We start from the raw sequence: 22,215 nt of genomic DNA on the forward strand, positions 1-22,215 counted from the left end.
CGGCAGGCTCACCTTCTTCTGACTTTAGCAATGGTCACTCCGTGCTGCCGTAATGCCGCTAATAAAACCCCGGCATTACTGTCAATCTCAGCACAGTGACCTGTGCCGCACAGCTGTTCGAGCTACTATTTGAGCACCTATTATGAGCCTCTGCCTCAAAAAAAAAAAAAAATGCAGCCACAGCCAAAAAAACACCACAAAATTGTCAGGTCTTACAAAATAAGACTGGCAGGCTCAAGGGACGAATGTCAGCCTGCCCACAGTCATGAAATAAATAGGAGTAAAGGGTCAGGAAAATGCATGTGTGCTTTATTCATGTACATGTTTGAATACTGATGCTTACAGAAGTTTAGTTAAATACAGATTATAGCCCAATAATATATGCTAACATCAGCCATTCACACGTCCCCACCCCGGCGTCCCCGAGCAGACACACATTTACAATCACCTGCCATCAATTGTTTTATGCCTTCCTGCAGAAACATCTTCCTCACCAGTAGTTTTGTGTTTTGGAGATTATGCCGCGTGTATATACTGAGTTACAGAAGGTGTAAGGAATTCCCAAACTGCTCAGGAAATGGCATGGCACATCAGAAAATATTGCTCAGCAACTACACAGATGTTTGATTTTTTTTAAATGTACATATCTTTGTGCTTATGAAAAGCTGTGGAGTACATATTAACTCAGAAGACTGTCACTATCCCGCACCAGCATGAGCAGAAACTCTAAGGGCCCAGGTTAATAGCACTGACTGAAACCTTAAGAATTTTGATATTTAAATGAAAATGTTACACACAGATGGGGGTTTTTTGTGAACATTTTGAACCATGGCAAAAAGGGCAACTATTTTTTCCCCAAAAATTTTCATTATATTTTCCTGTTGGGTGTAATAACTAATACAAAAAAGAACTTGCAGAAATTGACATTTTTAATGAAATTGTCCATCAAGTTCAAAGTTGATGGTAAAAAGGGATGAAATGTTCATAAATGTTTTCTTTTAATCCGCGCTAATGCTCGATCTTAGCGCTATTGCTCACCTTAACTCATTGGCTCTTACCTGGCTTGCGCAAAGACATGGAGGCCATAGTCTGTGTTAATGCCCCCCACAGCATGTTCTCCACCTGGCCATTTCTTAGTGTCCACAAGCTTTGAATGTTTAAATGGAGTGGAAACCCCGCCCCCCTCCCCAGTCCTCTAGTGTGTGATACCTATGGGGATCCCAGGCAGATTGCTTCTGCTGCCATCCAGCCCGACCAAAAAATACTCAGCCATCCGCTCATTTCATTCATGCATCAATTCGCACCCACTTCCATTGCCCTTCTGTGACTCCTTTTGGAGGCTAACCCAGCCCGTTTATGCCAATGTTAGGAATTCATAAGACATGGGGATTTGCGGAGGGGAAGAAAATTAGGGAGACCCTTTTGCCTCCATTGAAATGCACTGGCCTGGAAAAGTGTCCAAGGATCACGTGCGGGGGAAAAAACATAAATATTTTGCTGCCAAGAACTAGGGCCGTTTTGCCCTGAGATCGGCTGCTGTGTCTGAGACATGAAATGTGACAACTTGTGAGCTTATTTTTGAAGCAACAACTGAGCACAGTTCTCTGGAACCTGAGCCTGGTGACTGTACGGCCCGCTGACTCCTCAGCCGCTCAAAAAGGCAGGGCATTAAGCAGCGCTATACAAGACAGCGGACACCAGTTCCTCAGCCCAGTTCTTCCAGCTGAGATGCTGGTCAATTAATTACCACTAATTCCTCCCTGCAAAGTGTGCAATGATTCAAATGCTCCACACCAGTTTTTTGCAGGATGCTGATTGTAGGGGAAGGCGGGAATGACTTTTTCCTCGTGCCTTGCACAACTACAGAAAAAAATCACTCACTCAGAACACACAAATTGGCTAAGGAAATGGCAACGTGGCCCTTCAAAATCCCCACTGCTATTGAACTGGAAAGCAGGGTATGTTCTTAAAAGGCCATCATTTTAGTGACAATGCTAACCAATAATGGAGCTTGAATATGCGGCTCAACACAAGAAGATCGGTGTGGAACCCTGCCTCTCAGGAGGCCGTGGTCAGAACACCAGGGAATTGCCACAGCAGGTTCAAGGTAAGGAGCAGATCACAGGATGGGTGCGTACGAGGTAGCTTCCTGGTAGAGAGGTAAGATCCTTGCGTAGGTTGTCAAAGGGTCAGCGGTCAAATCCTGCCTTTGCTGTGCTGGGCGGTGTAATGAGTTGCATAGCAGGGATGTTAGCTGTGTCACTTAATGCACTCTTAGCCAGCTCGCGCGTGCTTAGGGTGGTACAGGAAGTTGTATAGCCTAGGATAGTGTGTGCTAAGCCTACCCCAAGAAGATCACAACTGAAAAATGCACCATGCACGGTGGGGATCCGCCTGCTGTTCTCCAGCACGAAGCTGAGGCCATGTCTGCTCCCAGTTTTGCGGTTTCACATTTAAACCTGGGGGTCCCTGCCCAGAAGTCCTGATTTTATGAAGCTTCCTGGGACAGCTGAGATCTCGGTCCAGTCCGGACTTTGGACAGGGAGGTGCTACAGTGCTAAGGTGCACTATGGGAGCACAGCTTCGGTCACTTTTGGGGGGGAGGCCATGCCAGGGCATTGATAAAGCTGGGCTCAGAATGCCAGGACTTCATTCCAAAGTAAGTATTAACTGGTTGAATTTCCCACTGGACTAAGGGGCTGGGGATGTTTCTCTTCCCTTGAAAGTTTCCTTTAAATTTTAAGCAATCAAGCAACTTCTCAGGGGCCTGGGAGAGGAGGTTAATGTAATAGAGACAAGCCTCTTTCCTGGTCCTTGTGCTTGTGGGGCTCTGTTGGGTGGTGATGGCCACCGCTGATGCCAACAGGTGGTCGGGGCACACCCACAACCCTCAGGTTCATATGCTTTATCTCCACTGAAAGGTAGGGGGTGGTGGCCCATGGTCCATCTAGCCCAGTAGCCTGTCCCTGACATGGGCCAGCACCACATGCACTGACAGAAGAAGGTGCAATAACTCCTGCAATAGGCAACTATAGGGAACCCTTCTTCCTGATCCCCTTATTTAGAGATTGACTTAGCAGCTGAAGCATGAGGTCATAAGCCGACCTAATGAGGGTAGCCCTATTTAGCTAACTAACGATTTAACAAGGTGAATCAAGGCAAGCTGTGCCATGCCGCATTTAGTGCTTGGATCTTTTCATACAGAGGCTGGGCTTTTGAGTAGCTCCAGTGGTCACTTGAGTGGGTAAGTGGTTGGTTGCTAGGGCTCCGCTGAACCTTTTCCAGCCCATCTGTCATTTGTGTGGCTTGGGAAACACCAAGTAAACCGCTGAACATCCAGTGCATCCCTAAGGGTATGTCTGCACTGCAATAAAACCCTAGCGGCTGGCCCGTATCAGCTGATGGGGGCTCCTGGGGCTCGGCTGCAGGGCTATAAAATTGCAGTGTAGATGTCAGGGCTCGGGGAGGATCCCAGACTCTGGACGTCTACACTGCAATTGGATAGCCCCGACAGTCTGAGCCAGCTGACATGGGCCAGCTGTCGGTGTTCCATTGCAGTGTAGACGCAATCCTTAAGACTAGAAAACTTGCCTGTCATGTGAGCATGACTCAAGTTACATGAACATCAATTCTTGCCTGGAGGCTTACACATCTCAAGAGATTATAAAAAGACGAGCTTTGAGTGGGACAGTATGTTCTACCTTTACTTCACACGGGGATGTGACAAAAACTACCCCAAACACTCGATAGGACCAGTTACGAATGTCTAGGGTCAAAGCAGATGACAACATGAATTGCCAAAGCCAGCAAAAAAATGGAAGGCGACACACGTGTTTCTTCCTGAAGACCATTAACGCATGAACACAGTTTTCTACAAGAGAGGGGCAAGGGGGCAGGGTTTGGCCGGGAGTCACACGGTCAGACACGTAGAAAAAACAGCCAGTTCAGGGATCGCACAGCCTGGGCGCTGCTCTGCCCCTCAGGGGCGCCTGGTGTCTTCCTTGATGAGCAAAGGCAACGCCTTGCTGATAAAGTAGGTGATGGCCTTACTCGCAGCCAGGTGTGGGGTTCCGTTGGTCCTGTCGCAACTCAGGTCACTGTGTAGAAAGTTTGAAATATGCCTGGCCTGTTGTGAGTCTCCCCATAGGCCGCGCTTCATGAAACCTTCCCGACAGCTCATCCGTCAGGAGTCTTTTCCCACTCGGCTGGCTCAGGAGAGCTCATGTCCTCTGACTCGCTTATGTCTTGCTATGTCCCGAGTGCTCGGCTCTATGAAGAGACCTGTCCACGGCGCTGCACCGCCGTGGAAAACGCTACAGGGAGCTGGCGATGAGACCCGAGCCAAGGAGCGGGAAGGGTGCCCAGGAGCGAGCTGGTGAGACACCTTCGTTTTTACAAAATAAAAGAAATTGGCTAGGGGATGAGGGGAAAGTGCCACATACATCCCCACCTTCCCCCAACTGTTGCATTTTTTTTTTTTAAAGAACCAGACACGTGTAGAGTCACCGCTTGCTGCGTGTCTGTGCCATTTCACATTGCAAGCAGGAATGGTGCAGCGAGAACCGTGGCTACCCACAGCCACCCAGCTGTGCGGGATGCTGCTGCTAAACTGGAGGATTCAGATGCCAGTTGGGTGGAGCCCCGTAGGTGTGGCTCCTGTCCAGACACCTACAAAGAGAACGGAGACAGTGCTGAGGTTGTCCTCCCCCAAGTAGCACACACAGGAGGCAATCACATGGCATTTAACTATATGCATGCAAAGAGACAAGAGTGGACGTGGCCCCATTAACGGAGGACTTTCAGAATCTGGGCTCAGGTGTACTACTAACAGGGCAAGCTGTGGAGCAGAATGGCCTGATCCTGATTGCACTTTCTCCCTTGGGGCTAAGTTCAGATAACACAGAAACAAAGGACCGGAGAGGGGTCTCCTGGGCCATTGAGTCCAGTCTCTCGCGATCACAGGCAACCCTGTCAAACCAGCTTGGTCACAAACTTACCACGCTCCCGCTTCAAAGTAGCTGGGGCGTTTGCTCCCACTCTCATGCACGCTCCTATTGAGAAGCTGTTCTAGAGCCTCGCTTGTCCAAGGGTGAGAAACCATCTTCTAATTTCCAGCTTAAACTGGCCAGGCAGAAATTGATCAATTTGTTCTTGAGCCAACACTCTCGTTTTGTTTAAGTAGCTCTTTTCTCTCCCTGGTGTTCACCCCCGATGCAGTTACAGAGAGCAATCAGAGCCTCTCTCAGCCTTTCTTTTGCTAGGCTAAACAAGACAAACTCTTTTCATCTCCTCTCATAAGATAGGCTCTCCATTCTCCCTGATCACCCTAGTAGGGCTTCTCGGCACCTGTCCAGTTTGAATTTAATTTTCTTTAACGTGGTGACCAGAACTGCACACAGTTGGCCAGACAAGGTCTTAGCAATGTCTTGTACAACGGAATTAACACTTCCCTCTCTCTGCTGGAAATACCTTACCTAATAACCTAGCTGCTCTGTTACTGTCATCAGGTGTGTCCATAATACAGAGTTAATTCAATGATCCTACTTCCAGTCCTTCCCTGGCATTAGATTATTAGGCAGGAGAGTGGCCACACCTCGAAACAGTAGGGTTTGCTGGAATGCCCCGGGTCCACTCTGGTGCTGTATTCAACTGTGTGGGGTGCCCAGACTTTCAGGGGCACATCTCATGGTTCACAGCACCACAGGCTCAGGGTCTCTTCCTCCAGCTCACACTAAGCTTCTGATCCGCTCCACCTCCCCATCTATTAAGAGAGTTGGGGGTTTTGGAGGCCTTTTTTGCTAGTTCTGTGTAATCAGCTTAGGGTTGGCCCTGCTGGTCCCAGGAAGAATTAACACAATAGGGAAAGTTCAGCTTTAAGCAAAGACGCCAAAGGCAAACAAAGCATGCCAGCTGGGGACATTACAGATGCTGGCTCTGCAAAATAGCCATGACCATCACAGAGGACAAAAAAAACAACACTTTTTGCGCTTTTTGTAAGGCTTGGTCTACTCTTCAAATCTATATTGGCATAGTTATATCAGTCAGGGGTGTGTGAAAAAAGAACCAAAGTCCCCGCTGACGTAGCTCTGGGGACAAAACCCCCAGTGTGGATGCAGCTATGTCAATGGAAAAGAACGTCTTTCAGGGAGGTGTGTTCCTAGACAGGCAGAACATGCCTTTGGTCAGTGTCTGCCGAGTCTACAGTCAAGGGTTCTGCCATCATAGCTATGCTGCCATATGCTCTGTAATGTGGACATAGCCTCAGAAGTGGGAGATGGAGTTGAAAATCCATAGAATGAGAGTTGCTTTGGGATGAAGAATGACTTGGTGTTTACGGCACCAGACTGGGACTCAGAGGACTGGGGTTGAGTTCTGGGACCTGTGTGACCATGGGTGAGTCATTGATTTCAGTCGGGGTTAGGTGCTTAGATACCTTTGAAGGTTTGTGATTCACTTCCCTAGCTGTGTAATGGGGATAATAGCACGGCCCTTCCCACAGGGGTGATGGGAAGATAAACTCATTAATGACTGTGAGGTGCTCAGACACTACGCTGATGGGAGCCATAGAAGTACCCAGCTAGACATAAGAATGGCCTTATTGGGTCAGACCAATGGTCCATCTAGCCCAGTATCTTGTCTTCCAATAGTGGCCAATGCCAGGGGCTTCAGAGGGAATGAACAGAACAGGAGATTTTTGAGTGATCCATCCCGTCGTCCAGACCCAGTTTCTGACAGTTGGAGGTTTAGGGACACTGGGAGACTAGGGGGTGGATCTGTACTTAGAGTCCTGCAATTTAGTGCTGCTGGCTGTTAAATGATTAGTGACAACACAGAATCATAGAAGATTAGAGTTGGAAGGGACCTCAGGAGGTCAGCTAGTCCCACCCCCTGCTCAAAGCAGGACCAACCCCAACTAAATCATCCCAGCCAGGGCTTTGTAAGCCGCAGCTTAAAAACCTCTAAAGGTGGAGATTCCACCACCTCCCTAGGTAACCCATTCCAGTGCTTCACCACCCTCCTAGTGAAAAACTTTTCCCCAATATCTAACCTAGGCCTCCCCCACTGCAACTTGAGACCATTGCTCCTTATTCTGTCATCTGCCACCACTGAGAACAGCCTAGCTCCATCCTCCCTGGAACCCCTTTCAGGTAGTTAAAGGCTGCTATCAAATCCCCCCTCATTCTTCTCTTCTGCAGACTAAACAAACCTGGTTCCCTCAGCCTTTCCTCAGTAGTCATGTGCTCCAGCCCCCTCATCATTTTTGTTGCTCTCCCATGCTCCAGCCCAAAAGGCCAGCAATGCCCCTGGATAACCTTGCCTCCGACGTCTCCACACCACCACTTTCAGAGGTATCCGGGATGTGCAAAGATACCTGAAATGGGGGCCAGTTAGGGAATGTTTTCAAACCCCCCAGAGGATTGTGGGTCCAGCTGGGCTTGAGCTGCGGGGGAAGGTTGGAGGCTGTGTTTGTGTTATCCACCCGGTTGTGTTTGTCCCATGCAATTTAAAGGCAACGCACGTAACCCCCTCCACGTGGGAGCTTGCTTCTCCACGGGACCACGAGACAGGGCTCCAGAGCTTGCTGCTTGCACCTCTAGTTGAGGCTGTAATCTTGCGGGATTATGTCTTCGCTGCAGCGTGAACCCGGATGATCGGCAGCCGGGTCGGAGCACCCAGGTTAGCCTAACCTAGGGATGAACAGATGCGCTGCAAAGCCGCTCTCGAGTTACCGTTGCCTCACTGGTGCCGCCCTCCCATCCATGTCTGGGGACGTAGCCTGTGGTTCTGTGTGCTGAGACGCTCTCGGATTGTTTCCGCCTCAATGGCAGGAGAACTTGTCTGTCCTCCAGGGGGATTTGCGGGAAGGCCCCGGAGGACGATCAGCAGGCGAGTGACTTCGCCCACGTCCTTGATGCAGAGTGGGTGGGTTCCAGCCTGCGTTAAAGTGGAGCCCAAATTGTAACCTGCCCCCACCAGCCCTGTAAACCTAGTAAAAGGGTGCAGGTAGAGGGCTGTAGCCCACGGCATAGAGCCCTGTGGGGAAACAGGACGATCCCTTTACTAAAGGGGCTTTACCTCACTTGCTGAATTTCTAAGTCTGCACAGAGCTTAGCAGCGAATGTGGAGTGAACCCCGTACATACCTCATTACCTGGTCTCAACAATTACCCAATCTGAACAGTCCCAACGGCTACCCTGGCTCCGTCCCTAATGGAGGGTAAGTACACCCAGAGCGAACCTGTAGAGGACTGGGGGGTTATTTCCTCTGGAGGCTCAAGGGGTATTTACCCCGTCGGGATCCACCGGGCACCATGGCTGCTACGGGCAAGCGGGCACGGTCTTTCCACAAGGGACAGCTCAGGGTTGCAGTCCAGGACAGCTGTGGGGCTTTTACCTCACTCTGCCAGTCTCCTCACACATCTGGACAGGTGCCAAACTACTGCGGCCGATTGGCGGCTAAAATAAAATCTGCTCCCCCATCACTGGGCCCCCATGTGGCAGCTTGTTCAACTTTATGTAAGCGGGGGATGGGCCGGCTGTTGTGGGGAGCTCTCCTGGCTCTCACACTACCCCGGTGCAGTTGGCTAACAAAAGGATCTGAGTACTTGCCCCCTCTCCCTTTACCCAGAGGCCCACCTGACCTCGAGGGCTCCCCTCCCATTCCCCTGTGTGGTGGAGTCCCTGTAACCCCAACAAGGCTGGGCCCAGGAGTCCTGGGGCTCAACCCCCCAATCTTGCCGTGGTCCCTTAGGGCAGGGGCTCGGGTGCCCCACTCCGGGGGGCTAACTCTGCACCAGGCGCTTCCCTGCCCCACTGATCACTGCACACAGTGCAAACAACACAACGTATCACACAAACAGCAACCAAACAGCACATAAACAAATGAGGAGTGAGGAGAAAGATTACAGGAAACCCCCAGCGCCGCCCCCTGGCCCGGGCACCCCCCACAACGTCTCTGGGGTGTGCGGGACGCTCACACTGTGACACACGTCGCAGGGCCCTGCCCAGGCCTGGCCGCGCTGCAGGGATGCAGAGAGTCAGACACGGGCTCTGGCAGTGGCCACACGCCCCAGGCGCTAGGGGCAGGGCCCTTCTCCCCAACGTTGCCCCCCGTCGGGGTCACAACCCCCACCGAGTCTGGCCTGCGCGGCCTCTGGGCTGGGGGCGTCTCCCTGCGCCAGGCCCTGCCCAGGGTCCCCCTCGCTCTGCCCAGCCGCTCACTCACCGCACCCAGCTCCAGCCCCAGCTCCTGCCTCTGCCCCAGCTCTGCTCAGTGCAGCTGTGCCCGGCCTGGCTCGGCTCAGCTCTCTGGGTGCCCCTCTGGCTCTGCTGCTGTGGCTCAGCTCAGCTCCCTGTGTCTCCTCTCCCCTCCCAGCCGCCGGCTGCTCTGTCCTTAGCTCGGCCCAGGTCCAGGCAGCTCCAGCTCACATGGAGGATGGGACCCCTCCTGCCCTCCTGGCTCCCTCATTGACCTGGGTAGGCCTCTCCCCAGTGGCCCTGGGGCTGTGTCTGTTTCAGGGCCCTGCTTCCCCCAGAGACGCCAGCCCAAAAGACCCGCTCCGTTTCAGTGAGGGGCTAATAAACCCCTCACATTTAGGTACCTCCCCTTAATTTCACAACACAATCCAGTTTACAAACCCCCCCTTAACTCGTGTCTAAACTTCAAACAGCACCGCATCCCCTTCGCCCCCAGCTTCTTGCAAGATTCAAAACAACAGGGATAGAGGGGGGCTAAAACCCCAGAAAAGAGCCCAGATTCACTCTGCAGTGAAGACGTTTCCCTAAGAGGAGACCAGCATCGATCTGGAAAGCAGGGCGAGCTCCCACTTGTAACTCAACCGCCAAACGCAGAAGTCGTCAGCGGCTGGTAACTCAAGCCAAGCAAGTTCTGTGTGTCTCTGAAGGACGATGCGAGTATAAGGCAAAATCGTGGCCACGTACACTGTGGTGCCAATAAAGGTAGCTGCACGTCAGGGACAAACTGCAAGATCCTGACAAGCCTCCAGTGCTGCCGCGGCTGCGTTTCGCTCTCTTCCCCCGTGTCCGGTGGTCGGACAGGCCAGGTGATCGCAGAGCGACACGGGAGTTTAGAGGCAGATGGTGACGTGCTGGGGACCCAGAAGTGGGCAGCGGGCTTCCAAAACGCTGCCTCCCCCCAGCTTGAAACACAGCGAAGCCCAGCTGGTCCTGTACACATCCCTGGAGCCCAGTTAATGGGGAGTTTCTGCCACACAGCGTGGAGTGAATCAGGGCCATTGCTATGATTTAACAATAAGCTAACTTAATGCTGCTATGACTGTAGAGCACGTTAAACCAGGTTATCATGTATCTAAATAATAATCATCTATTATTACTGGCGGACAGAGAGGTTCCACTCAGCGTAATAATAAAATACTGCTAATAATGCAACACTATTTTTCTTGTGTCTAGTCTTTCAGTTGAGGAGCTCAAAGGGCTTAATGAACATTTATTAATTAATACGCAACATCCCTAGCATAGAGCAGTGTTATTCCTATTTTACAAGTGGGGAAACTGAGGCACGGGGCAGTTCAATGACTTGCCCGAGGTCACACAACAAGCCCCCAGCAGGGCCAGGAAAAGAACCCAGGAATCCTGACTCCCAAGCCCCTGCTCACCGTTACTCATTCCTATCACAGCAGAGGCGCCCCAGTTACTTCAGAGGTGATGAGCTTACCAGAACAAGAGGAGGGCGACAGTGAGCCAGCGTCAGGAGTGAGGACAGCGCGGCCTGATGGTTAGAACTGGGTTTTTTAGAAGAGTTTATAAAGGCGTGAGGACTGGGAAGGGCTGGACGGAGCAGGTGAGACTTGTCAGGGAGTCTGAGGTGATGGAGGCCCCGGACAAGTGGCAGGGGCTGAGCACAGAGGGTGCAGAGGGCAGCAGAAGGCGGGAACTCAGGGCTGGGAAGCCAAGCAGGAGGAGCGTGAACTTGACTCAAGAGCCGGTGAGCGCCTCGCTCCACCCCTACCTTGGTGGGCTGGAGCTGCTCGAAGATATTCCCTCTGAGGGTGGCGGCGGCTCTGTTGGCGTTTCGCTCCTGCTTGTACATCTGCGTCGTCGGGGGCACGGACGGGGCCAGGGCCGCGGTCAGGTACGTCCCATTGCCGAAGGCCAGGATGGCATTTTCTTGGCGAGAAGGGGAAGAGAAATCAGAGCAACGCTCTCAAGGAAAGCGTTAAGGTCCTTCCCGCACCTCGCCCGCGACCCCCACACCTTGCTTCCCTCCCCAGGCAGGGCACGGGCCAGCCATGCCTCTCCTGCCAGCCCTGCCTTCCTGCACTGTGCCACCCCTGCCAGCATCCGTCTGCCCCTGTGCCCTGCCTCCGCTCGTGCGTGGCTGAGGAGCTGCGGGGAAAGCAGGCCAAGGGGGATAGGGTTTCCCACTAGGGTCTGGGGGTACAAAGCCCGGAGGGCCCCACAGAAAGCAAGGGTTGCTGCCCCAGCGGCCAGAAACCCTGCCCCCTCTACGTGGAGTGCGCTGAGGGACGGCCTTGTTCTCGCGGGACGGCGCTGCCCCACACTCAGTGCGGTGGTCTGTGCCCCTGGCAGCTGGGCTGAGGGCACAGGGTGATGAACCTGCTACGGTCTTGGCTCTTTTATCTCAGGCCTTTAAATCCAGGGAACTCTGGTGCCGCTGACACCCCAGCCAGGGGCGCCTGAGTACAGGACAGGGAGCCAGGAACCTCTGCGGTTTCAGCCCCGCTCCCCCCTGCGAGCCTGGGCCAGCCACTTACCCGCACGGAGCCTCAGCTTCCCCACTCTCAGAATGGGGAGGGCTGTCCTGGGGGGGGGGGGCTGATTGCGTGGGAGCACGTAAGTTTGGTAGCCGTTTCCACTGCCTCGTCCCGTGGGCAGTCTGACCCTCAGAGCCATGGGGGAGGAGGGGGGGGGTGGAAGCACCCAGTGGGCTGGGCTCCCTTTGGCTTTTCCCCGGGTGGAGTCGCCTACGGCAGAGTGCGACATGCTACTACGCTGGCATTCCCCACCTCTCCACCTCGGTGTTTCGCACACAGGGTCCCGATCCGGCGAGGTAACTAGGCACCTCACTCCCATTGATTTTAGAGGGGAGTTAGGCTCCTAAATACTTTGGCGGATGTGGGCCTAAATGACTCCACACGGGGCTGAGCGGAGGGAATGGGGCCCAGGTGCTCCCCCAAGGGCGATCCTGGATGGGGCCATAAAATCAACTTTCCCTCCTGCCTTGGCAGAGCGAGGGAGGCCGGCACGTGCTGAGCAGTGAGACAATGCTGAACGCCTTTTAACTGCTTGTATTCCGAGAGAGGAACCAGCACAGGATCACGAGAGATGCAAGACAGGGAGCATCTTTATTGAACTAACACTAAAAACTAGCCAGGACCGGCCAAGCTATCCCCTAATAACCTAACTCTATTGCTTTGGCAACAAGCTAAACTCTGTTTCTATGGCAACCTAGGCAATTAGGCCAGACACAAAATACACAACAATAATGCGTTCAGAGCAGCCCCAGTGATCGGCAGGGGAAAAGTGGAGCCGCTGCCATCATGGAGTCTTGGAGGCTCAGGCTAGCCAGCTGCAGATTCTCCTCCCGCTAAACTTCCCTCTTACACGTGCGGTACGCCGCCCCCTGTCATCATTGCGTGGCCACGTATAAAGCCCACTGCCCAGTGGCGCTCCGCTGCTTTTCAGCCCAGCGGCCTCCTCCTCATGGGCCCTGAAGGGAAGCCAGCGCGCAGGCTGGGTGATGCGTTCCTTAGCTGGGCTGGCAAACCGGCCAGGAGGTCCTGAGCGCAGGTTCACTGTGGGGTCAGGCCAATGGGGAGGCCTGGCAGAGAGAGGAGAAACGCACAGGCCTCTCCCGCCAGAGCAGAAGCAGGGCCGGAAAATGCTGGCCATTTCTCTCAGCACAAATGTTCCCCCCTTGTCAGGTTTTCTCAAGTGTGACGGGCTCAGGGCCTGGCCGGCAGCTCGCAGGCAGCTGCTGGATGGATCGCGCGTCATCTCAGGACGTTGATGGATTCTGACATCGTCAGCTCTTGTCACCTTTTCCAGGGCCATGAAGATTTTTCTAGCCAGTTTACATAAGTCAGACCTCCTCGTCCCAGACGTCACCTTCTCCCAGCAATTTCAAGGGCTGGGAGATCCATTTGAGAAAGCAGCGAAGAGGGTGGCATGCTGGCCGGGGATGGCTTGGCGTTTGTGGGGCTATGCGGTAAGCGTGCTTGTAACCTAGCACGGGCCAGTGGCTAGGGCCCCGGACTGGGAGTCCGGAGAGCTGGGATCCAACCCCAGCACTGACACTGCCGCGCTGGATGACGGGGGGGGGTGTCACTTCACCGCTCAGTGGCTGGTTCCCCACCCGCCTTTGACAGCGTTGTCTATTTCGGGCAGTGGCTGTCTCTCACCAGCAGGGATGGGGTCCTGACCTCGGCTGGGGCCTCTGTGTGCTAATGAAATACTAACTAGGCACAGATTCCAGCCTGCCCATCATGGAAGTGGGGGGAAGGCACTGGGAACCCCATCCCACGGAGTTGCCATGGGACAGCTTTAATTTGGCTGGGAAACACAAGGACGAAGGCTAGTGGTGCAGCATTCCTAGCCTGCAGGGGACATAGCGGGGTGCAGGCGGGCAGAGGCAACGCTCTGATTACCTGGCAGGCTCAGCGCTGTGCTGCGATGGTGGCAGCTGGGCCTCCTTTCACACACCCTCTCCAGCCCCCGCTTGCAGAGGCACCTGGGAGGCCCGGCAGTGGACTTGCCCCGGCAGCTGTCTGCTACTTACGGAGACAGAGGTTGTCGGTGAAGAGGTGCAGGAAGCTCTCGCACTCCTCCTGCCTGTTGCCGCTGGCGTTGCACGTGCACCACGGAGCTATGCTGGAGGTCGAGTTGTCGATGTAGTTGGGGGTGATGGGGCTCCCTGCCAAGATGGACGGAGCAGGGTCACTGTTACTGGAGGAACCGGCCAAGAACCAAAAGCACGTGGGCTCCCAGGAGCAAAGCTTCTCCCCACCCAGCCACGTGCCATGGGGCTGCCCTTAGATCTGCCAGGACCTCTTTCCCTTTGCAGTTGCCCTGCTAAGAAGTGATGCTGTGGGGAGCCCTGCTTCTCTCCTGGCCACCTTTCCAGGTTGATTCTGCTCTGTTCACAGACCCGGCACGCCCCGTGGTTCGAGAGGCCAGGGTGATGCATGCAGCTAGTGACATTACACCCCCACTTTGGCCCCTTTGCTACAACGCTGTGCATCTTCCTGGAGTCCACAGTCTGCTTATTGTCTAGCCTGGGGGTTTGACGTCTGATTGCAAGGAACCCTAGAGAACCACCCAGCCTTGTTCAGACAAAGAGGCTTTGCCAATTGCAAGGACGGGCCAAGGCTCCAGAAGGACCCAAGTGCTGGGTAAGGGAGGATTAAAACTGAATGGCTCCACAGGTTCGGGATATGCCCAAACCAGCCTTTCCTTCCCATCTCCCTAACCCTCTTCCCAGGCTCCAACTGCACGTGTGACAGGAGTTGGCTTCTCCAGACGGACCCAGGCTCTGCTCAGAGTTCCTGCCTCAGGCCAGAGCCAAAGCCCTGTGAAGCTAATGGAGTGTGGGCGAAGGTGGTGTCCAGCTGGCTCAGCCAGCGGTGAGTGTGATGTGACCGGCAGATGGGGTCTGCCTGGTGACCCAGGACTGCCAGTCCATGGATGGTCAGAGTTTGCAGGATCTGCAAACAGGGAGGAGCAGGGACAGCTTTTGAAGGAGAAACGTGCTGTAAATACCACCATGGCCCTTGGGAGCATCTAACACTTAATCTTTCAGTACCTTGATATCATGTTCACTATATGCAGCATGTGCAGAGGTGCTGCTGGGGAATAAGGAGTGACACCTTTTCCCTCCTTAGGAAGGATCAGACCTGGGCTCTGCTTCCTGGGTCCCCTTTGAGTCACATTTGCTTTCGCTGCTGATGCACGGAAGTGGATTGTTACTCCTGTTAGCCCGGGACAGCCCGCACAGCGATGGAGCTGGATTCTAACCCGGCTCGTGCATTGCCAGGATTGTTAAAATGAGCTCCGATAGCAGAATCCCTATTGTCAGTCAGGATGTGAGGGGAGACGGCACGTGGGGCGTGCTCATTAGATCTCAGCAACGGCCCAGAATGGGAGGTCAGAAAGAATAGGAGAAACACCAACTTACGGGCACAGCCTCATACCTATGATTCCTGTGTATGCCAGCAGACAGGCAGCGTAGTTCTCCCTCCGGCAGCCAGTCGCAGACTGCGGGGAAGGCTGGCAGTTAAACTGAAATTCTGCATATCGGGACCTGCACGGGATAGAGAGCGCAAAGGGAGATGTTACCACTACTCCACTTACTGCACTTACATATAAATAGGCCCACTCATCAGCTCACTGACATATGTCCTAAACCACCTACATTGAACAACTAAGAACAAAAGAACGGCCACACTGGGTCAGAAATGGTCCCTCTAGCCCAATACCCTGTCTTCCGACAGTGACCAGTGCCAGATGCTTCAGTGGGAATGAACAGAACAGGGCAATTATCAAGAGATCCATCCCGTCACTCACTCCCAACTTTTGGCAGCCAGAGGCCTAGAGACACCCATAGTTCGGGGTTGTATCCCAGACCATCTTGGCTAATAGCCATTGATGGATCTATCCTCCATGAACTTACGTACTTATTTTTTGAACCCAGTTATACTTTTGACCTTCACAACATCCTCTGGCAATGAGTTCCACAGATTGACTGTGCATTGGGTGAAGAAGTACTTCCTTACGTTTGTTTTAAACCTGCTTCCTATTAATTTCATTGGGTGACCGCTGGTTCTTGTGTTATATGAAGGCGTAAATAATACGTCCTTATTCACTTTCTCCACCCCATTCACGATTGTATTGACCTGTATCACATCCCCCCTTAGTCTTCTCTTTTCTAAGATGAACAGTCTCAGTTTTGTCACTCTCTCATATGGCAACTGTTCCATGCCCCTGATCATTTGTGTCATCCTTCTCTGGTCTTTTTGCAGTTCTAATGATTCTTTTTTGAGATGGGGAGATCAGAACTGCATGCAGTATTCAAGAAGAGGGCGTACCATGATTTATATAGTGGCATTATGATATTTTCTGTCTTAGCATCTAGCCCTTTCCTAATGGTGCCTAACATTCTGTTAGTTTTTTTGACTGCTGCTGCACATTGAGCAGCTGTTTTCAGAGAACTTATCCACAATGACTCCAAGACCTCTTTCTTAAGTGGTAACAGCTAATTTAGATGCCATCATTTTTTTATGTATAGTTGGAATTATGTTTTCCAATTTGCATAACTTCTCATTCATCAACATATAATTTAATCTGTCATTTTGTTGCCCAGTCACCCAGTTTTGTAAGATCCCTTTGAAACTCTTCACAATCAGCTGTAGACTTAACTATCATCAGTAATTTTATATCATCTGCAAACTTTGTCAACTCACCGTTTACCCTTTTTTCCAGAGCATTTATGAATATATTGAACAGCACTGGTCCTAGTACAGATCATTGGGGAGCCGCACTGTTTACACCTCTTCCCTGTGAACACTGACCATTTTACTCCTACCCTTTGTTTTCTACCTTTTAACCAGTTATTGATCCAGGAGAAGACCTTCCTTCGTAGCCCTCTTAATTTGCTTAACTGCCCTTTGGTGCGGGACTTTGTCAAAGGCTTTCTGAAAGTCCAAGTACAGTATATCAACTGGATCACCCTCATCCATATGATTTTTTACCTCCTCAAAGAATTATAATAGATTCGTGAGGCATGATTTCCCTTTACAAAAGACGTGTTGACTCTTCCCCCAAGAAATCATGTTCATCTATGTATCTGATAATTCTGTTCTTTACTATCATTTCAATCAATTTTCCAAGAACTGAAATTAGGCTTACTGGCCTGTAACTGTCAGGATCATCTTTGGAACCTTTATTAAAAATCACTGTTACTTTAGCTATCCTCCAGTCATCTGGTACAAAGGCTGATTTAAATGATAAGTTACTTACAACAGTTATAGTTCTGCAATTTCATAGCTGAGTTCCTTCAGAACTCTTTGGTGAATATCATCTGGTCCTGGTTGTTGGGGGCAAACACATATTTAGGCCTGAAAGAAGCCTGCTGTGGATTTTACGAGTCTGTTCTGATAACATTTAACAATGTACGCATAAATAGAACTGTATATGTGTAAGAAATTGTAGAGCACTCATGTTTAGTGTTGCGCATGTGTAAGAAGTTGTGGAGTAATCCTGTTTGTGAGAACAAGAGAAGATAAAGTAACTAAAAAGTTAGAAAAGATCAGTTTGAACTAGTACTAAACCTGTACTGATGGGGGAGGAAAGTTAATATGGAAATGAGAGGCTAATACATATACATAAGAAATTATAACAAAAAAGTTATAAATAAGTGTGCGTAATAAAGGGAGGTTGAAGTTTTTTTGTCCGGTTCTGGAGGCAACTGTGATGAGATTGTTCTGATGAGTTTCCCCACTTGTGAGTAACTGATCACTACTTGCTGAGAGCTTTGTCTTAATAAAGATTTATTAAATCCATCTGCTAAGTATGTGAATCTCAATCCAACATTCTGGCGAGCCAGCCAGTTTGCAAATTGGGCTAACAGCCAATATCCCAGGGACCGTGACCTAAGGATATTGAGGGATTTAAGATGTTTTTACGGCACAATGGAGTAGTTGGGGAGATATGTAGATAAATATCTGGCCAGACATGGTGGGGGTCCTCTGAAGGAGGTGGACACCCTCACGAGCCAGAATCCCCTTGAAGGGTGGCTAAACTTCTGGAAAGTTTAAATATATACCCCCAAATTTAAAAATACAGTAAGAGGACCAAAAAAGTGACACCGTGGCTAAACAACAAAGTAAAAGAAGCAGTTAGAGGCAAAAGGCATCCTTTAAAAAGTGGACGTAAATTCTATTGAGGAAAATAGAAAGGAGCATCAACTTAGACAAGTGAAAAAAATATAATTAGGAAGGCCAAAAAAGAATTTGAAGAACAGCTAGCCAAAGACTCAAAAAGTAACAGCACAAAATTTTGTAAGTACATCAGAAGCAGGAAGCCTGCTAAATAACCTGTGGGGCCACTGGACGATCAAGATGCTAAAAGAGCACTCAAGGAAGATAAGGCCATTGCGGAGAAACTAAATGAATTCTTTGCATCACTCTTCACGGCTGAGGTACCTGGTTATGTCATTGTGATGTACTGCAGAGTGCATCACCGGCATGTGGGTTCTCACGCTGTCACAAATCCAGAAACGCACAGTACAGCTGAGGCAATGGGGACAGGGACAAGCCAAGGTTGCAAAAGCTGGAGAAGGCAAATATTGTGTAACCTCTTAGGTCGGACACTTCCCGTATTGGATACAAATATATCACTATGACTCGCCCGTGTCCTGCTTAGATCCCAGAAAGTTTACCCGAATAGGGGACAAGGCAATTTTTCCAGGTCCCCAGCATGAGATACACAATATATCTGCTATGCCCCTATGACTGGTGCTGCCATAGACTCCGTGGTACAGCTAAGCCATGTCAAGCCACCATTGCATTTAAATGGGCAGGTCTTAATGAGCAGAATCCAGAATGTTTGTTGCCCTTTAGACAGGAGAGTCAAAATATTCAGAGTGACCTAGATACCTGGGAAATGCCCCATGGTGGGAGTCAGTATACAATACTGGGGAAAATCATTGGATACGTATGATACCAATAAGCTTTGTAATTCTGGAAGTCAAACTAGTTGTGATGTTAATTGCATCGATTTGGAAGGTTAGGAGCTTGGTTTGGCGGCTGGGAAAAAGAGGAGATGTATATGAAACACAGGCTTTGATGAAACCTTAGAAACGATGCTATGGCTTCACAGTGGGTAGTGTTGGGAGTGAAGGAGTATTTAGGCCTGACAGGAGTCTGCTATGGATTTTAAAAGTCTGAGCTAACAATGTTTAACAGCATGAGCATAAGTAGAACTGCCTATGTGTAAGAAATTGCAGCATAATCATGTTTTTGAGAACAAGAAAAGATAAAGTAACTGAAAAGCTAAAAAAAAAAACCAGTTTGAACTAATACTAAACCTGTACTGATGGGGGAGGACAGTTAATCTGGAAATGAGAGACTAATACATAACAAAAGATAACAAAAAGTTATAAATAAGTTTGTATAACAAAGGGAGATTGAAATTAAATTGTCCAATGCTGGAGGTAAATGTGATGAGATTGTTCCAATGAGCTTCCCACTGGTGAGTAATTGATTACTACCTACTGAGTGTTTGGCCTTAAATAAAGATTTGTTAGACCCTTCTGCTGAGAAAGTGAATCTCAGTCCAGCACTGGTGACTTATTACTGTTTAATTTATCAGTTTGTTCCAAAACCTCCTCTACTGACACCTCAGCCTGGGACAGTCCCTCAGATTTGTTACTTAGAAAGACTGGCTCAGGTGTGGGACTCTCCCTCATATCCTGTACAGCAGTGGGCCCCAAACGTTTTACCCCATGCCCCTCCATCCCTGTCTATATCCCCACCTCTCACCCCTTAGCTGGGGCTGGACCAGGCCCTGCCGCGCCCTCTCCCCCCCCAACAGCCCTCCGTGCCCATCCTCCCCAATTTGGAGACCTCTGCGCTACAGCGAAGACGGATTTAAAGAATTCATTTAGCTTCTCCGCAACAGCCTTCTCTTCCTTGAGTGCTCCTTGAGCACCTCGATCGTCCAGCGGCCCCACTGGTTATTTAGCAGGTTTCCTGCTTCTGATGTACTTAAAAATTTTTTGTGGTTATTTTTTGTGTCTTTTTCTCGTTGCTTTTCAAATTCTTTTTTGGCCTACCTAATTATACTTTTACACTTAACTTAGAATCCTAGAATCACAGAGTTGGAAGGGACCTCAGGAGGTCATCTAGTCCCACCCGCTGCTCAAAACAGGACTAACCTCAGCTAAATCATCCCAGCCAGGGCTTTGTCAAGCCACAGCTTAAAAACCTCTAAACATGGAGATTCCACCATCTCCCTAGGTAACCCATTCCAGGGCTTCACCACCCTCCTTGTGAAAAAGTTTGTCCTAATATCCAACCTGGACCTCCCCTACTGCAACTTGAGACCGTTGCTCCTTGTTCTGTCATCTGCCACCACTGAGAACAGCCTAGCTCCATCCTCCCTGGAACCCCCTTTCAGGTAGTTAAAGGCTGCTATCAAATCCCCCCTCACTCTTCTCTTCTGCAGGCTAAACAAGTCTAGTTCCCTCAGCCTCTCCTCATAAGTCTTGTGCTCCAGCCCCCTCATCATTTTTGTTGCCCTCCACTGGACTCTCTCCAACTTGTCCACATCCTTTTTTGTAGTGGGGGGGCCCAAAACTGGACACAATACTCCAAATGTGGCCTCACCAATGCTGAATAGAGGGTAATAATCACTTCCCTCCATCTGCTGGCAATGCTCCTACTAATGCAGCCCAATATGCCATTAGCCGTCTTGGCAACCAGGGCACACTGCTGACTCATATCCAGCTTCTTGTCCACTGTTACCACCAGGTCCTTTTCTGCAGAATTGCTGCCTAGCTCGTTGGTCCCCAGTCTGTAGCTGTGCATGGGATTCTTCCGTTCTAAGTGCATAAACTTGCCAGAGTTTATGGTCCTTTCTATTTTCCTCAGTAGGAGTTGACTTCCAATTCTTAAAGGATGGCTTTTTGCCTCTAACTGCCTCTTTTACTCTGTTGTTTAGCCATGGTGGCTCACTGTTTTGTGTGATTTGGGCTATACATTTAGTTTGAGCCTCCATTATCGTGTTTTTAAAAAGTTTCCTTGCAGCTTGCAGGCATTTTACTCTTTCTTTATTCCTTTTAATTTTAATTTAACTGGCTTCCAAATTTTTGTGTAGTTCCCCCTTCTGAAGCTAAATGCTATTGTAGTGGGTTTCTTTGGTATTTTCCCCCCAAAAGAAGAGAAAGGCAGCATTGCCTAGTGGTCTGTGCATGGGATTGGAAGCCAAAAAGTCCCGGACACTATTCCCAGCTCTGATGTAAGTAGGCTGGTAGGCCAGTGTTCTCCCAGTCTACACCACGATCAGCCATGTGTACGAGGTCTCTGCTATAGGAGCTGTATCACAGAGCCAAAGAAGATATAAACTGTAATAAGCTGGTCATTATAGAGTTAATTGGTTTACCCAGAGTATTTGTCAGTGGGAGTCATTCCCCACGCCCCAGTTTTCTTTGTGATGCAGCTGAATAAAGCCGCACATTCCCAGCCTCTCCCAGAACTCCACCCCAAGGTCTGAGCCTGCTGGGTCACCCCTGCTCTCTTTGGAGACATGGGACAGGTTGTTTTTTTTTTGCTTAGATTCTAACACCATTGATATAAAACACAAGAGAGCAGCGATCATTTAACACCCTAGCTGCAAAGCGCCACACAAGCGTATCCTTCCATCTGGGCTCAGGCAGGCAGGCAGGTTTCCCCTGCCTCATAGGTAGGGGGTCTACTTAAAGCGCGGTGAAATCACACGTTCCGGGGGTTGATCGTGCCATAAATAGCAAATTTGGCAGGTGTGTTCATACAGCAGCGCTGCTCAAACTGGGGGTCCCGACCCAAAAGGGGATGACAAGACAATTGTAGAGTGGTCGTGAGAGCAGTGGCTGCTGGCCAAACTCTGCCCGCGGCAGCATAGAAGGAAGTGTGGCAATGCCGCACCACGCCCGGAACAGGAAAGCTGCAGCAGTACAGGCTTCAACACCAGCGGTTCAAGCGTGCACAGAACCCTCAGTAATGACTTGGGCAGCTGATTGGTGCTGAAACCCACCCTGCTGCAGCTTCATTGCTACCGCTACCCAGGCTAGCTCAGGTATGTCTCCTCAAGCTTCCACCGTGCCCTGGGGTGGCAGCGTAGACACGCCCACAGAGACACACACACAGCAGCCACTCCACCACGGAGCTGCGGGAGGCATCCTGGAGCAGTATTCAATCTCCTCTAAAGAAGGCAGCTGGGCAAAGCCTGGCACACCCCAGGCGTCAGGGACACTCCAGCCTAACTTTTCCCTGAGTAGCTGTGAAGTTTTGTGCATTTCAATAAGGGTTTCTGCAGAGAAAAGAAAAAGGGACCAAAACCAACCAACCAGCAACACTGCCCTCCCCCCACACATTACTTTTGGCCCAGGAAAACTCAGTCACTTCTCTCTCTCCTTCCCTTTCTCTGACATACGCAAACACCCCCGCCCAGCCTCAGCCAG

General features: G+C 50.7%; 1 protein-coding gene across 1 annotated transcript in view; it reads right to left on the reverse strand.

The window, feature by feature from the left end:
- Positions 1-295: 295 nt before the first annotated feature.
- GFRA4 (GDNF family receptor alpha 4) overlaps positions 296-22,215 on the reverse strand; it is a 99,618-nt gene continuing 77,698 nt past the window's right edge. The window contains exons 5-8 of the mRNA XM_067533583.1: positions 15,191-15,300; positions 13,780-13,914; positions 10,990-11,147; positions 296-4,668 (exon numbers count right to left, since the gene is read on the reverse strand). Of these exons, the coding sequence (XP_067389684.1) occupies positions 4,531-4,668; positions 10,990-11,147; positions 13,780-13,914; positions 15,191-15,300 (541 nt within the window). The 3' untranslated portion in view covers positions 296-4,530. The remainder of the gene's footprint in view (positions 4,669-10,989; positions 11,148-13,779; positions 13,915-15,190; positions 15,301-22,215) is intronic.

The sequence above is a fragment of the Emydura macquarii genome, unplaced genomic scaffold (assembly GCF_026122565.2).
Source record: "Emydura macquarii macquarii isolate MOO-44397 ecotype Brisbane River unplaced genomic scaffold, CSIRO-AGI_Emac_v2 contig_3345, whole genome shotgun sequence".
Lineage (NCBI taxonomy): Eukaryota > Metazoa > Chordata > Testudines > Chelidae > Emydura > Emydura macquarii.